At 39.3% G+C, this 12,752-nt stretch overlaps 1 protein-coding gene across 1 annotated transcript; it reads left to right on the top strand.

The window, feature by feature from the left end:
* Positions 1-500: 500 nt before the first annotated feature.
* Positions 501-11,892, top strand: ARL1 (ARF like GTPase 1). Its single transcript, XM_070755923.1, has 6 exons — positions 501-821; positions 4,154-4,291; positions 6,578-6,659; positions 7,116-7,227; positions 11,066-11,244; positions 11,601-11,892. The coding sequence occupies exons 1-6, from the start codon at positions 818-820 to the stop codon at positions 11,629-11,631; spliced, it is 546 nt and encodes a 181-aa protein (XP_070612024.1). The 5' UTR covers positions 501-817; the 3' UTR covers positions 11,632-11,892.
* The last annotated feature ends 860 nt before the right edge of the window (positions 11,893-12,752 follow it).

The following is a 12,752-nucleotide window of genomic DNA, read 5'->3' as shown; positions in this document are numbered from 1 at the left end:
CTGCATGGCTTGCAGTCAGACCTAGGTTTTGCATACAAAATTATACGTAGTAATGCTTTTCTTGCAAATGACTGTTTTAATTGCAGTAATATTCATGCGAACAACCACTTTACACTCAATGTAAATCGTTCTAAACTTGACTAAAAAATACGATTTCTGTAATAGAGTTGTCAGTGTGGAATGGTCTACCTCAGGAATGTCCAACTTTAAGATTTGTGGACTTCAACTCCCAGAGTTCCTCAGCCAGCAAAGGAACTCTGGGAGTTGCAGTCCACAAGTCTTAAAGTTGCCAAAGTTGTCTCAACTACAAATTTTCAATTTCAGTCACAAATTGACTTCCGTGAACCTTTTTATTCTTGTTCTCATTTTTGTTTGACGAATTCTAATAAATATTTTTTTTAAAAAAAACTTCCTGAAACCGCCCCCACCCCGCTTCCCCCCTATCGCCGCTTTTGCTCGGCCCTGCGTAACGCCGGGACCAGAACCCCTCTCCAATCCCCGCCCACCAGCCAAACTCCTCCAATGGGAGAAGCCGATAGAGGTTTCTGTCGCTCCGCTTTGGACCGAAGCAGATTCGTCGCTTCGTCCCTCAGCCGCGACGGGGCCCGGTTCGTGTCGAAAATTCCGCTCTCGGTTTTGGTCGCCGCCGTGTCAATCAGCTGTGGCGCGCGCGAGCGACTCCAGCACGCGGGAGCCGACGTGGAAGCTGCTCCTTCGTCCGACTTCCGGGTGAACGCCGCCGGCAGCGACTGAGGAGGAGGAGGAGGAGGACCGCCGGGAAGCTGAGCGGCAAACAGCCCGGGAACCCTTTACCACCATGGGTGAGGGAAGCTAGAAAGGCAGGGCTCTTGACTCGGGCGAGGGAGGAGGTGGCGGCCCGAACGGGAGGAGAAAAATGGAGCGCTTTGGGGGAGGGGTTCCGTGAGGAGTTTTTACCTCATGAGGTAAATGAGACTCGGGGCCTCCCTTATGGTTCGTTCTGGGCTATTCTCGGGGCTGTCGAGCGGTTGAATTCGCTCGCCCGGGAGCTCCCTGGAGGGGAAAACTCGGCGTCTCGGCCGGTGTTTTGGGTGGAATTTTCTATACGAGGTCCAAGGTGAGAGAAGAGCGCGCGGTTCCTCAGAAGGAAAAGTTAGACCGCCACGAACATTTCTGAGGCAACTTTTGACGCCTTCGAAGCGGCTCCCGTCCCCTTTGCCCTCCTTCTCACACGTCTCTTCCCGTCATCATCACCCCGTTACTCCGAGAACCGTTGGAGGACAGCGGATAATCCCCCACCCCCGCTCGGAGACAGTAAAGTGCCCAAGATTTGCGATATCCAATTTCCCATTCGCAGACTTCCTTTAGGTCCCATAGACTTGGCCTTCTCCGGGTCCGGTCGACTAACCAGTGTTTCCCAACCTTGGCACCTTGAAGATATCTGGACTTCAACTCCCAGAATTCTGGGAGTTGAAGTCCATATATCTTCAAGTTGCCAAGGTTGGGAAACACTGGACTAAACAATGCCGTCTGGCGGGACCCAGGAGAAGAGCCTTCTCTGTTGCTGCCCCGGCCCTCTGGAATCAACTCCCCCCAGGGATTAGGACTGCCCCCACCCTCCTTGCCTTTCGAAAGCTCCTGAAGACCCACCTATGTTGCTAGGCATGGGGAAACTGATATACACCAAGTTATTATGCTTTTATGTATGGTCTGTTAGGTTGTGTGATTGTTTTCTTTGTATAACAAGGGTTTTAAATTGCTTTTTAACATTAGATTTGTACATGGTGTATTGTTGTTATTATTATTATTAATTAGATTTGTATGCCGCCCCTCTCCGAGGGGTTGTTGTGAGCCGCTCCGAGTCCTCGGAGAGGGGCGGCATACAAATCTAATAAATTATTAAATTAATAAATAAAATTTCTCTCCGTGGGTCTCACATCCCACCTTCGGGTAATAATAATAATAATAATAATAATAATAATAATAATAATACCTGAAGGTGGGATGTGAGACCCAAGGAGAGAAATTTTATTTATTAATTTATTAATTTAAATTTATATGCCGCCCATCTCCTGAAGTATTCTTGGTGACTATCCATATCCATATGGACATATACATATCAGTGAAGGGCTACCAAAATTTTTACTACCATACTGTGGGCATGGCTTATGCAGGATGCCCTGCATTTTCTTTCAACATCTTTCAGTGCAAATTGGGTGCTCTGTTGTGGAGCTCCATTTATGCTACCCCACTGCGTTCCCTCACCCCCGTCCAAGCAGTAGCCCACTCCTGATACATATCCATTTGGACATATACATATGTCACTGCTAAGCTATATAACAATAACAACAGGAGTTGGAAGGGACCTTGGAGGTCTTCTAGTCCAACCCGGTGCTTAGGCAGGAAACCCTACACTACTTCAGATAGATGGTTATCCAACATCTTAAAAACTTCCAGTGTTGGGGCATTCACAACTTCTGGAGGCAAGCCGTTCCACTGATTAGTTGTTCTGTCAGGAAATTTCTCCTTAATTCTAAGTTACTTCTCTCCTTGTCGTAATGTCACTAAACTATAAATGTCTCTGATGAGTATGGCAAACAAACTTTTGGATGAAAATTAAATGAGATTAGGGGCACCACAGCCATTTCCCACTCCTGGCCTCTATAGAACAGTGTTTCTTCACTGTTTTGCTCTTGGGACCCCCCTTTCCCAATTTTTAAAATTACGGAGGACTCCAAAATAGCTTTAGTTTGTGTGGGCTAGGTTTGTTACTATTGATCATATTCAAAGTTTAAAACTCATGCGCTCGTGAAACATTTATCCAATCGTGTAAAAAATAATAGTATCGATCCGGTTAGATGTTAACAAATATTTTTCAGGAAAAAGCCTTGTATTTTAAAGTGAGAAAAATGACATTGTCTTAATGTCATGTGACAATGTTTAATTTATTAAATTTATAAGCCATCCAACTCCAAAAAACAAAAACAATGTAAAAACAATTTAAAACCTCTGATAAAAGCATTCGTTACTTAATGTCAATATCTGGCAAATAATTTTGTTATTGTAGACCTATATAAGAGGTCTTCTGGGACCCTCGGGGATCCTTGGATGATAATTTAAGAAATTCAGCTGATTCTTTGTGCTATGCTAAGGCTTTTCAAAGAAGAGACTAGGAAATGGGTGCCTGCCACAACTTCGGAATTTAAAATTGCAAGATCAGTTCATTAAGGAGTGTAGAATTGGTCTTAATAAATGATGTAAACTTGCAGTTTTTTTCTAACTTCCTGATCAAGGTTTTGGAAAGTTTAGCAGTACTTATTTAAACTTTGCTGAGCTTTGAACAAAACAGCACGAGACCTGGTTAGTACTTGGAGTTGACAACATCAGGAAATCCTAACTAGGTTGGAAAGATTAAAAAAAGGAACATGCAGTTATGAAATCATATGTATAGTAATCATGGACACAGACATGATTTCCGAGCAAAGATTTTCCGAGTTAAGAAGTCGTCTCTCCCCTTGGTCAGCTGCAGTTTATTCTTATAGCAAACTTCTTGTGTGCAAAATTACAATGATTGATTTACCCCAAAGATAGCTAACTAGTAATAATGTATAATTAATTAACATACAGCATAAAGGCAGATCATGTCAAGTGTATAGGTGAGCACATGATTGTATTTAGCCTTTACTCTTAGCTAGAACAGTAGAAAGAGCTGAGTAAATATCCTTTGCTTTAAATAGAACAATAGAAAGAGCTGAGGACCTTTATTCTAAATAGAACAGAGAGCAGAGTGTTTAGTCAATATCGCGTCAAGATAGGCAGTTTGAATCATTGACAATGATTGACAATAACTTACATCATGGAACTAATTTGAAAAGTGACATTTTTCATTGAAAGACGTTTGGAAACTAGGAATTGCATTCATAAAAATACAAATATATTTGTATTAATGCAGAAATTCCATCTTTTAAGATTACTATAACTTGCATATGTGTATTTATTTTTTAAAAAGACATTTATTAAAAAGGACAGAAAGAAAAATTGTTAACAAGATAAGCATATGTTGTCTTAAAAGTAAAATGTATTTCTTAGGAAAGCTTTAAAAAATATTAATTTGGAATCGTCTGATATTATAATACATTTCTAATAATGCTTATGGTTTGTTTGTTTTTGGTAGGTGGCTTTTTTTCAACAATCTTTTCCAGTTTGTTTGGTACACGGGAGATGAGAATTTTAATTTTGGGATTAGATGGAGCAGGAAAAACCACAATTCTGTACAGGTTACAAGTTGGTGAAGTTGTAACTACCATTCCTAGTAAGTGGGTTTTTTTCTAAATAAAATGTGATTCATGGCATGTAATGCAATGTCCTTATCTCCTCTTATACATTTATTAATTGAAGTATTTTAAAATCTTAAGACTACTTCACTTTCTTTTATCATATGGGTTGTGCAAGAAATGTAAATTCAAAATTTACTAAACATTACTAAGGGAAATTTTATAAAATCTGAACAGAACAAATACTCTGTATGGGTAATTTTTTCCTCCTATGAGGAAATCAGAATTTTCCAATACTGGCTTTTTAGCTATAGAATGAATTTATTTCCTTGTCGGACTTATACACCATTGGAATTAGTGAAGACTGGTTAATGTATGTTTCAGATATCCATAAATCAGGTTAAACAATAATAAAATTACAAAAATCATAGTATATTTATATGTAAATTCTGGGAACAATAGTTGCATGCTATATTTTATAGTGTTTTTGTAAAACATTACATTAACGAAATATTTCAGAACCAAGCAACAGCATAAAACCTCCAACCAAGTTGGAATAGGAACCATTGAATTTTCAGTGGGTGCCATTTTAGAAAAAGAAAGCAATATTTGAATTGAGTTTCTTTCATGAGATCTGCTGATGATATTACCTGTATAAAGAGCCGGGATGGCGCAGCAGGTAGAGTGCTGTACTGCAGGCCACTGAAGCTGACTGTAGATCTGAAGGTCAGCGGTTCAAATCTCATCACCGGCTCAAGGTTGACTCAGCCTTCCATCCTTCCAAGGTGGGTAAAATGAGGACCCAGATTGTAGGGGCAATATGCTGGCTCTGTTAAAAACTGCTATTGCTAACATGTTGTAAGCCGCCCTGAGTCTAAGGAGAAGGGCGGCATAAAAATTGAATGAATGAATGAATGAATAAATAAATAAATAAATAAAGGGATAAGGAGAGAGCCTACATTATGATATCATGAGATGAGAAGATATAATCGGGAATAAGCAAGCAATTGTTTGAACACAGTAGTTGTACGTATGAAAACACTTACAGTTGCTACCTGCTCATTGAGCAGGAATCAAAAGTCAAAAAGGACCCCTAAATTCTGTATGGGACAACATAACCTAAGAAAGGAATCTGCCTAGACTTGGATGGCTCTTCTGCAATTACAGCTCTTCTCACCTATCCTGCCCAAATAGGGAAGAGTATAGGCTATTCAATATTTATTATTTGCATTTATAGTCTCCTGTCTCATTTAAATGCATCTTGACTTACAAAAAAAATTAAAACAATATAAAACAACAGAACAATAGAAAAGTTTAAAAACAATATAGAATCATATTGAAATCAACAAAATTTATAAAATTCACACCTGAGGTAATCACATCCACCTCACTACTTAAGGACGAGGCATAGAGTGCCTCTTTTAGGGAGACAGCAGTCTTTCCAAGGTTACAATTTCCTAGTCCAGCTCCTTGACATCTCAAAGGCTTTCATCAACCAGTAATGGCAGAGTCATGTCTACAGACTACAGAGTTGATACCCCAAAATCAGGATTTACAACTTCATTCAAGATAATTGATAGTTGTTGTTTTGCTCACCTGAGCAGGACCTGCCAAGACACGTGATTTTACCCTACAGATGTCTACAAATTCTTCACACAGTCCATTCTTCCCCAATAAAGTCCAAGAAAGAGTTGTATAGTTACAGTGAGTAAAGGTTGACTCAGCCTTCCATCCTTCCGAGGTGGGTAAAATGAGGACCCGGATTGTGGGGGCAATAGGCTGGCTCTGTTCAAAAGTGCTATTGCTAACATGTTGTAAGCCACCCTGAGTCTAAGGAGAAGGGCGGTATCAAAATAGAATAAATAAAATATTTTTAATAATGTGGGTATTCCTGGACTTCCCCAATTGAGCTCAACATTTCTATTGCTAAGCAAGACAGTTAAATGAGTTTTGTCCCAGTTTACGACTTTTCTTGCCACAATTAAGTGAATCATTGCAGTTGTTAAATTAGCAACATGATTATTAAGTGGATCTGACTTCCTAATTGACAGCTTGTCAGAAGATCACAAAAGATGATCACATAATATGACACTGCAACCATCATAAATACATGCCAATTGTCAAAGCATCCTAATTTTTCACCGTATGACCATGCATGGCAACTTCAAATGGTCACTAAACCAATGATGGCAAGTCAAAGATTACCTGTACGGAATATTATTCAGTAGTAATAACAAATTTATTTTGAAATTAGAAAACAATCATGCAATATTTGGATATCAATTGTTTTTAATGTGCTAGTTAAATTTTGTTTTCTCTTTTAGCAATTGGTTTTAATGTTGAAACAGTCACCTACAAGAATCTAAAGTTTCAAGTCTGGGACTTAGGAGGACAGACTAGCATCAGGTAAAATGGTTCTGAAACCACAACTAACCTAAATATTTCACTGAATATTGTGATAGTTTCACAATTTACAAGAAAATGTCTATATATCAGAAAACAATTATTTGGATTAAGTTTTCACACAGAGATTATGCAGTGAATAGTTGTATCAGTTTCTACAGAGTTTGCCATTACAATTAAGAAAAATATTTTTAGGTTGTAAAATATATTTATGTATAAAGAACAATCTGAAATTTCAAGTATCTTTTGAAGGAACTGATGGTGCTAGTAGTTCAATTGCAGAAGAAGGATACGGGGGGGCATTTTGTAAGCTTTTGGGAATCTATGGATTTGATATCAATAGATAAACTTAGTTTTAAAACTCAAAACTTACAAAATTTTGATTTTACAACTACTAAGAAACACTCTTGAAAACTAAGAATTCTTTGATACAATTTACATTTTTGTTTTCTTTTCTAGACCATATTGGCGATGTTACTATTCCAATACTGATGCAGTTATCTATGTAGTAGACAGCTGTGATAGAGACAGAATTGGAATTTCAAAATCTGAGCTTGTTGCCATGTTGGAGGTATGAAGTAATAAAATGGCTCTGGATACTGCATTTAAAATTATGAAAAGGTGTCTCACCCTGGTGCTATTCCTGTTTCTTTGTTTTCAAAGTAAAAATTCAGGCATCATTTTAGTTCACCCTTTAGATGAGCTTAATTTGTTTAGTCTTTTGGAGGCTTTGGACTTGTATATATTAGTATCTTCTAATCTGTGATTCACTATCAACAAATGCTGATGATACCCAATTATATCTTTCAACTCTGGGCCAGCCAATTGAGGCTATTGAGATAGGATTGGGAGATATAGTGATGGTTAGTGTTTTGACAAGCCAGATCTGGGGATATTCCAACTTTGACTTTTGATAGCATGATACGTCTCCATTCAATGGCAGTACACAGCTTAGGAGTCTTCCTATCCTCACAGCTCCTGCTTGATGAACAGGTGGTAGCTATGCAAAGACCTTTCATTTGATTCATTTGATGCACCAGTTGCACATTTATTTGATTGTCCTTCAGTTACATACCCTGGCCACATCATGGCTTAACTACTGCAATATAGAAGTACCCTTGAAAGCAACACAGAAACTTCAGCTGGTCCAGAATGCAGTGGCCAGGCAGTGATGGACATGACTCAGTATGCCCATGTAGCACCTCTGCTTTGCAAGCTGCACTGGTTGCCAGTCTGCTTCTGGGTGTGATTTAAAGTGTTGGTTGCTACCTATAATGGCCTACATAATAGAGGTCTGTTTACTTCAGAAATTTCTTGTCTTCTGTAGTATTTTCCCAGCCAGTTCAATTTGGCAGAGTTGGCTCAATCTAGTTCCAACAATGCCTTCTTTTGGAACCCAGGAAGTGCATGTGAAGAGGGAATGCAATCCCCCCCCCCCTTGGTATTTTGATGAGGACAATTTACTTTCTCTTCCTTGTTCCCATCAGGATTTGTTTTTCCTGTCATCTCTGTTTTTTTATTTTGCACTATTTTTGTGTTTTTCCATTTCTTGTTTTTAAACGTTTTGTAAACTGTCAGTCACTGGGAATTTGAGCAGAAAATGTAACAATTATTATTTACTTTAGAATCATGCAAAAGAGAAAATACAAATTTTGGTAATGTGATTTTCTCTGAGACTAGCAAGGATTATTTCCTCTCCTCAAAAGCTATAGATTCTAAGGGGAGTGGGAGAAGATACGAAAAAGAGGTCAATTTAAGCTTTATATACCATATTTTTTGGAGTATAAGACGCATTAGTTTTGGGTGAGGGAAACAAGAAAAAAAATTCTGCCTCTGCCTACCAGCATCCATTGGTATTCATCTGGTTAGCATCCTTGCAGCAAACAGTCTGGTCAGCTTCAGCATGTCATCACAGCCTGATTCAGCACAAGCAGCTGATTGACAGTTAGATCGCCACAGCCCATTGTCACCTCCATGCATCGCATTTTTGGCCTCCGCAAGCCATTTTCATCCTCTTGCATTGTGTTTTAGACCCAATACAGGCTGCAGGGATTGCCACAGCACATTGCTGTGGATCATTGCCTCTGCATGTCACATTTTTGGCCAATTCCAGGTGGTGGAGATTGGCCAAAAATGTGATGTATGGAGGTAGCGATTGGTGGCGATGTGCTGTGGTGATCCCTGGAGCTTGGAATGGGTCTAAAGCGGAGCATGCAGAGGCCAAAAACAACTGACGGGTGGGGGCTGATGGGTTGACAGGGCTTCAGCAATATTCGTTGTATAAGACACAGAGACATTTCCATCCACTTTTAGAGTGAATTACTGCAAATTATGGACATAGCAGGGCTGATAAGAAGCCCAGTTTATTTTGGTGGAACAAAATATTTGTCCAATCACATTTGAAGCTAATAGATGGTGAACCTATGGCACGTGTACCACAGGTGGCATGCGGAGCCCAATGTCAGCTCCAGTGCTTGTGCTCGCTGACCCGCTGATTTTCAATCTTGGGGAAGTCTGTTTCTTCCTCCGGACGCTTCAGGGAAGCTTCCCTCAGGCCCCCAGAGTACAAAAAACAGCACAATGGGCGTTTTCTGAACTTCCGGTTTCCCGTTTTGCTGTTTTTTCATCGTCTCAGGCTTCAGTGAGGCCTGTGTGCATGCTTAGGGATGGGGAGGAGATTGTGCGCAGGGGCAGTGCGGGAGAGTGTGCATACATGGGGTGAGGGAAGTGGTTTGGTACATCCCGCATGCTAGCACACCCACACACATCCTTTTGGCACGCGAACCAAAAAAGGTTTGCCATCACTGTAATAGATTCTTCAAGCACATTGGATTATTTCAATCAAATAAATTCTATACAGTGGAACCTCAGCTAATGACCACAATCCGTTCTGGAAAGTTGGTCGGTACCCAAACTGTTCTGTATCCGAAACAATTTTCCCCATAAGAAATAAAGGAAATAGATTTAATTGGTTCCCAGCCCTTGTTGACTCACTGGGAACCAATTAAATCTATTTACTTTATTTCTCTCCCCCTCACACACACATTATCCCTCACTCCCCCACCCTCTCTTTACCTTCCGTCTCTCTGCCTTCGTCTCTCTCTCTCTTGGGTATTCCTCGCCAGGAGCTCCCGGAGGCTCCACTCCACACCCAGCAGCAAAGCGTCGCTTTGGCAGGGACAAGGCAGGCAGCCACTGAGGTCCCGGCGGCGGCGGCAAATGCTGAACCGGCTCCAGAGGCTTCTCTTCGAGGACAGTAGCGCCAGGAACATCACATTCAGGCCCCTGGGACCGACTAACTCAGCAGCGCGCGGGCCTTCTCCCTGCCAAAGTGGCACTTTGCTGCTGGGTGCGGAGCGGAGCCTCCGGGAGCCCCTGGTGAGGATTCCCCAAGAGAGAGAGAGAGACAAAGGCAGAGAGACGGGGTAAAGAGAGAGGGTGGAAGTGAGAGACAATGTGTTGGGGGGGGGGGAGAAATCGGAGGTGACTTCCCTTTTCTGTCGCTTTCTGGTCGGTCACATGTGGGTGACATAGCTGTTCGGTATCTGAATTTTGTTCGGTATCCAGTGCAAATTTTTAACAATTTTTTTTGTTATTATCTGAAATGTTCGCTATCGAAGGCGTTCTCTTGCCGAAGTTCCACTGTACAGGTTTCTAGAACTACTTTACAAGTAGTCCTCAACTTATAACCATTTGTTGTAAAAAGTAACTTAAGGCTGTTTTTCACACTTAACTGTTGTAGCAACTCCAATGATCACCTTTTGCAATCTTCTGATAAGCATAGTCAATGTGGAAGGCAAATGGGGCAAAATTGTCTCACTTAGCATCAAAAATTTTGGCCTCAATTGTCATAAGTCGGACTATCTGTACTAACATTATGTTAAATGATAGCAACATTTCATTGCCTGACAGAGGCTAGTATTCACAGATTTATTTTCTGATTACAGACTCAGTATCTCCACTACTACTTTCTCCACAAAGAAATAAGATGATGGGCTTCAGAAAGTTCTGTTGAAGTCATTCAGTGTTGAAAATAAATGTCTAGAATGCTTATTAAGTCACGGAGATTAAGTTGGGTGCTACCTTAATTCTTTGGGGGCCAAAAAAGAAATGAAATTGATTTAGGATTTTTTTGTTCATAGTGAAAATACAAATTTGTCTTTTAGATGTTGGGTAAATAGCAGGATATATCCCAGATAACTTACAGTACAAGTCTGCATTGCACAGCGAAGGAGGGATAGTCCAGTGTTGTCTATCAAAAGAAAATGTTATTTCTTTTACTAAATCTAACGGAGGTTGAGTAACCCATTCATTGTTTAACTGTCTGTGGCCCTGTGATTAAGCTACTCTGTAGTAGAAGCATAATTTTATATTGAAAATCTAAAAAAATCTCTTGACTGCTCTTTTAGGAAGAAGAATTAAAGAAAGCCATTTTAGTGGTATTTGCAAATAAACAAGATATGGAACAAGCCATGACTCCTACGGAAATGGCAAATGCCCTTGGACTCCCAGCTCTAAAAGACAGAAAATGGCAGATATTCAAAACATCTGCAACAAAAGGCACTGGCCTTGATGAGGCTATGGAGTGGTAAGTATTATTGTTCTGGATCCCTTAGAAGATTACTTATTAGGACTGCAAGAATAAGGAAAAGCTGATTAATTGCACAAGGGGATTGACAGTGCTCACGTTGTATATCAGTAGTTCCTTGAAGTAGTATATTGAGTTTCTATAGAAACTTACAGGAAAAGCTACATTTCATTTAAGGAGATGCCAACAGATGCTCTCTCCATACCTGCTGAAACACTTTCCAAATCACTTTTCCCTCTTTGAATTTGGATCTCTGCACAGTGCAGATTATAGAAACCCAGAGTACATAAAGATGAATTTGTTATTTTATTTTAAAAATGTTTGATCTTTAAATTTCAAAACAATTTTTTTTTCAGGCTGGTTGAGACCTTGAAGAGCAGACAGTGAAACAGACTTGAAGTTTCCTTCATTGGTTATGTGAATAAATGCAATGCTGTAAATAGAATTGACAGATTATCTTTTGAAAAAAATGTTCCTTTACAATCACACTGAAAGTTTGCATACTATATTTACTTCATATCTTGTGTAAGTTACGTAACACCAATTTTTATGATACTCATTAATGAATATTGGATAGAAAAATTGGAATAAATCTTTATTTTAAGTGTCTGAAACTATTTAACACTAATAAATATTTAACTGTCTACAGTTTTGTCTCAGCTAGTTATCTACAAGGCATTCCCATTTGAAAGTGAATTAGAGCACATATTTTGTGTAACCTGTTTCTAAAAGTCAGGAATATTGGGGGTGAAGCTGAAGTGAAAATTTATGTGGGCTTTTTAAAATTGCTTGAACCATCATATTATACTTGCATCTGTTCCTTCAGGGAAACTTGTAAGTAAAAAAAATCACCTCGATCAACATAAATTTTGTGCTTAATTGTGTTCGTAAGTTGAGGACTATATTTTTAAAATTGTTGGAAAAATAAGCCCAAAATTTATGTTAAGTGAGACCTTTGTTAAGTGAGTTTTGCCCAATGTTACAATTTTCCTTGCCACAGTAGTTAAGTGAATCACTGCAATTGATTTAAGTTAGTAACCTGGTTGCTAAGTGAATCTGGCTTCCCAATTATCTTTCCTTGTGAGAAGGTCAGGGGATCCCGTGACCTTGGGAGAAAGAAACTGTCATAAATATAACTCAGTTGAAAAGCGTCTGAATTTTGATCACATGATCATGGGGATGCTACAAAGGTCATAAGTGAAAAACAGTCATAAGTCACATTTTTCAGTGTCATAACTTTGAATGGTCACTAAATGAACTGTTATAATTCAAGGACTACCTGTATGTTCTTTTCTTAAATATAGTGTGTTACAGATATGGAAATAGCTCCCTAGCATTTTCATAGAGGGAAACTAGATGATTCTATGAAGTATTCCCCTTTATCAAACTGAAAAACACAGGAATAGAAACCACTTTCATGGAGTTATGTTAGAAAAAAGTAAAATGTCCTAAATATTTTTTATATAAAATGTGCCAATACTGTACTTCAGTTTAAAATAAAAAGCCAA

The sequence above is a fragment of the Erythrolamprus reginae genome, chromosome 6, assembly GCF_031021105.1.
Source record: "Erythrolamprus reginae isolate rEryReg1 chromosome 6, rEryReg1.hap1, whole genome shotgun sequence".
Lineage (NCBI taxonomy): Eukaryota > Metazoa > Chordata > Lepidosauria > Squamata > Dipsadidae > Erythrolamprus > Erythrolamprus reginae.
The sequence above is the reverse complement of the archived record's forward strand: the minus strand, read 5'-3'. Positions and strand labels throughout refer to the sequence as shown.

What these genes read in the sequence shown, in the direction of transcription:
- ARL1 (XM_070755923.1), top strand. An exon ending in AGCTTGTTGCCATGTTGGAG is followed by an intron (nt 7,228 to 11,065) that starts GTATGAAGTAAT and finishes CTGCTCTTTTAG; the next exon opens with GAAGAAGAATTAAAGAAAGC. An exon ending in CTTGATGAGGCTATGGAGTG is followed by an intron (nt 11,245 to 11,600) that starts GTAAGTATTATT and finishes TTTTTTTTTCAG; the next exon opens with GCTGGTTGAGACCTTGAAGA.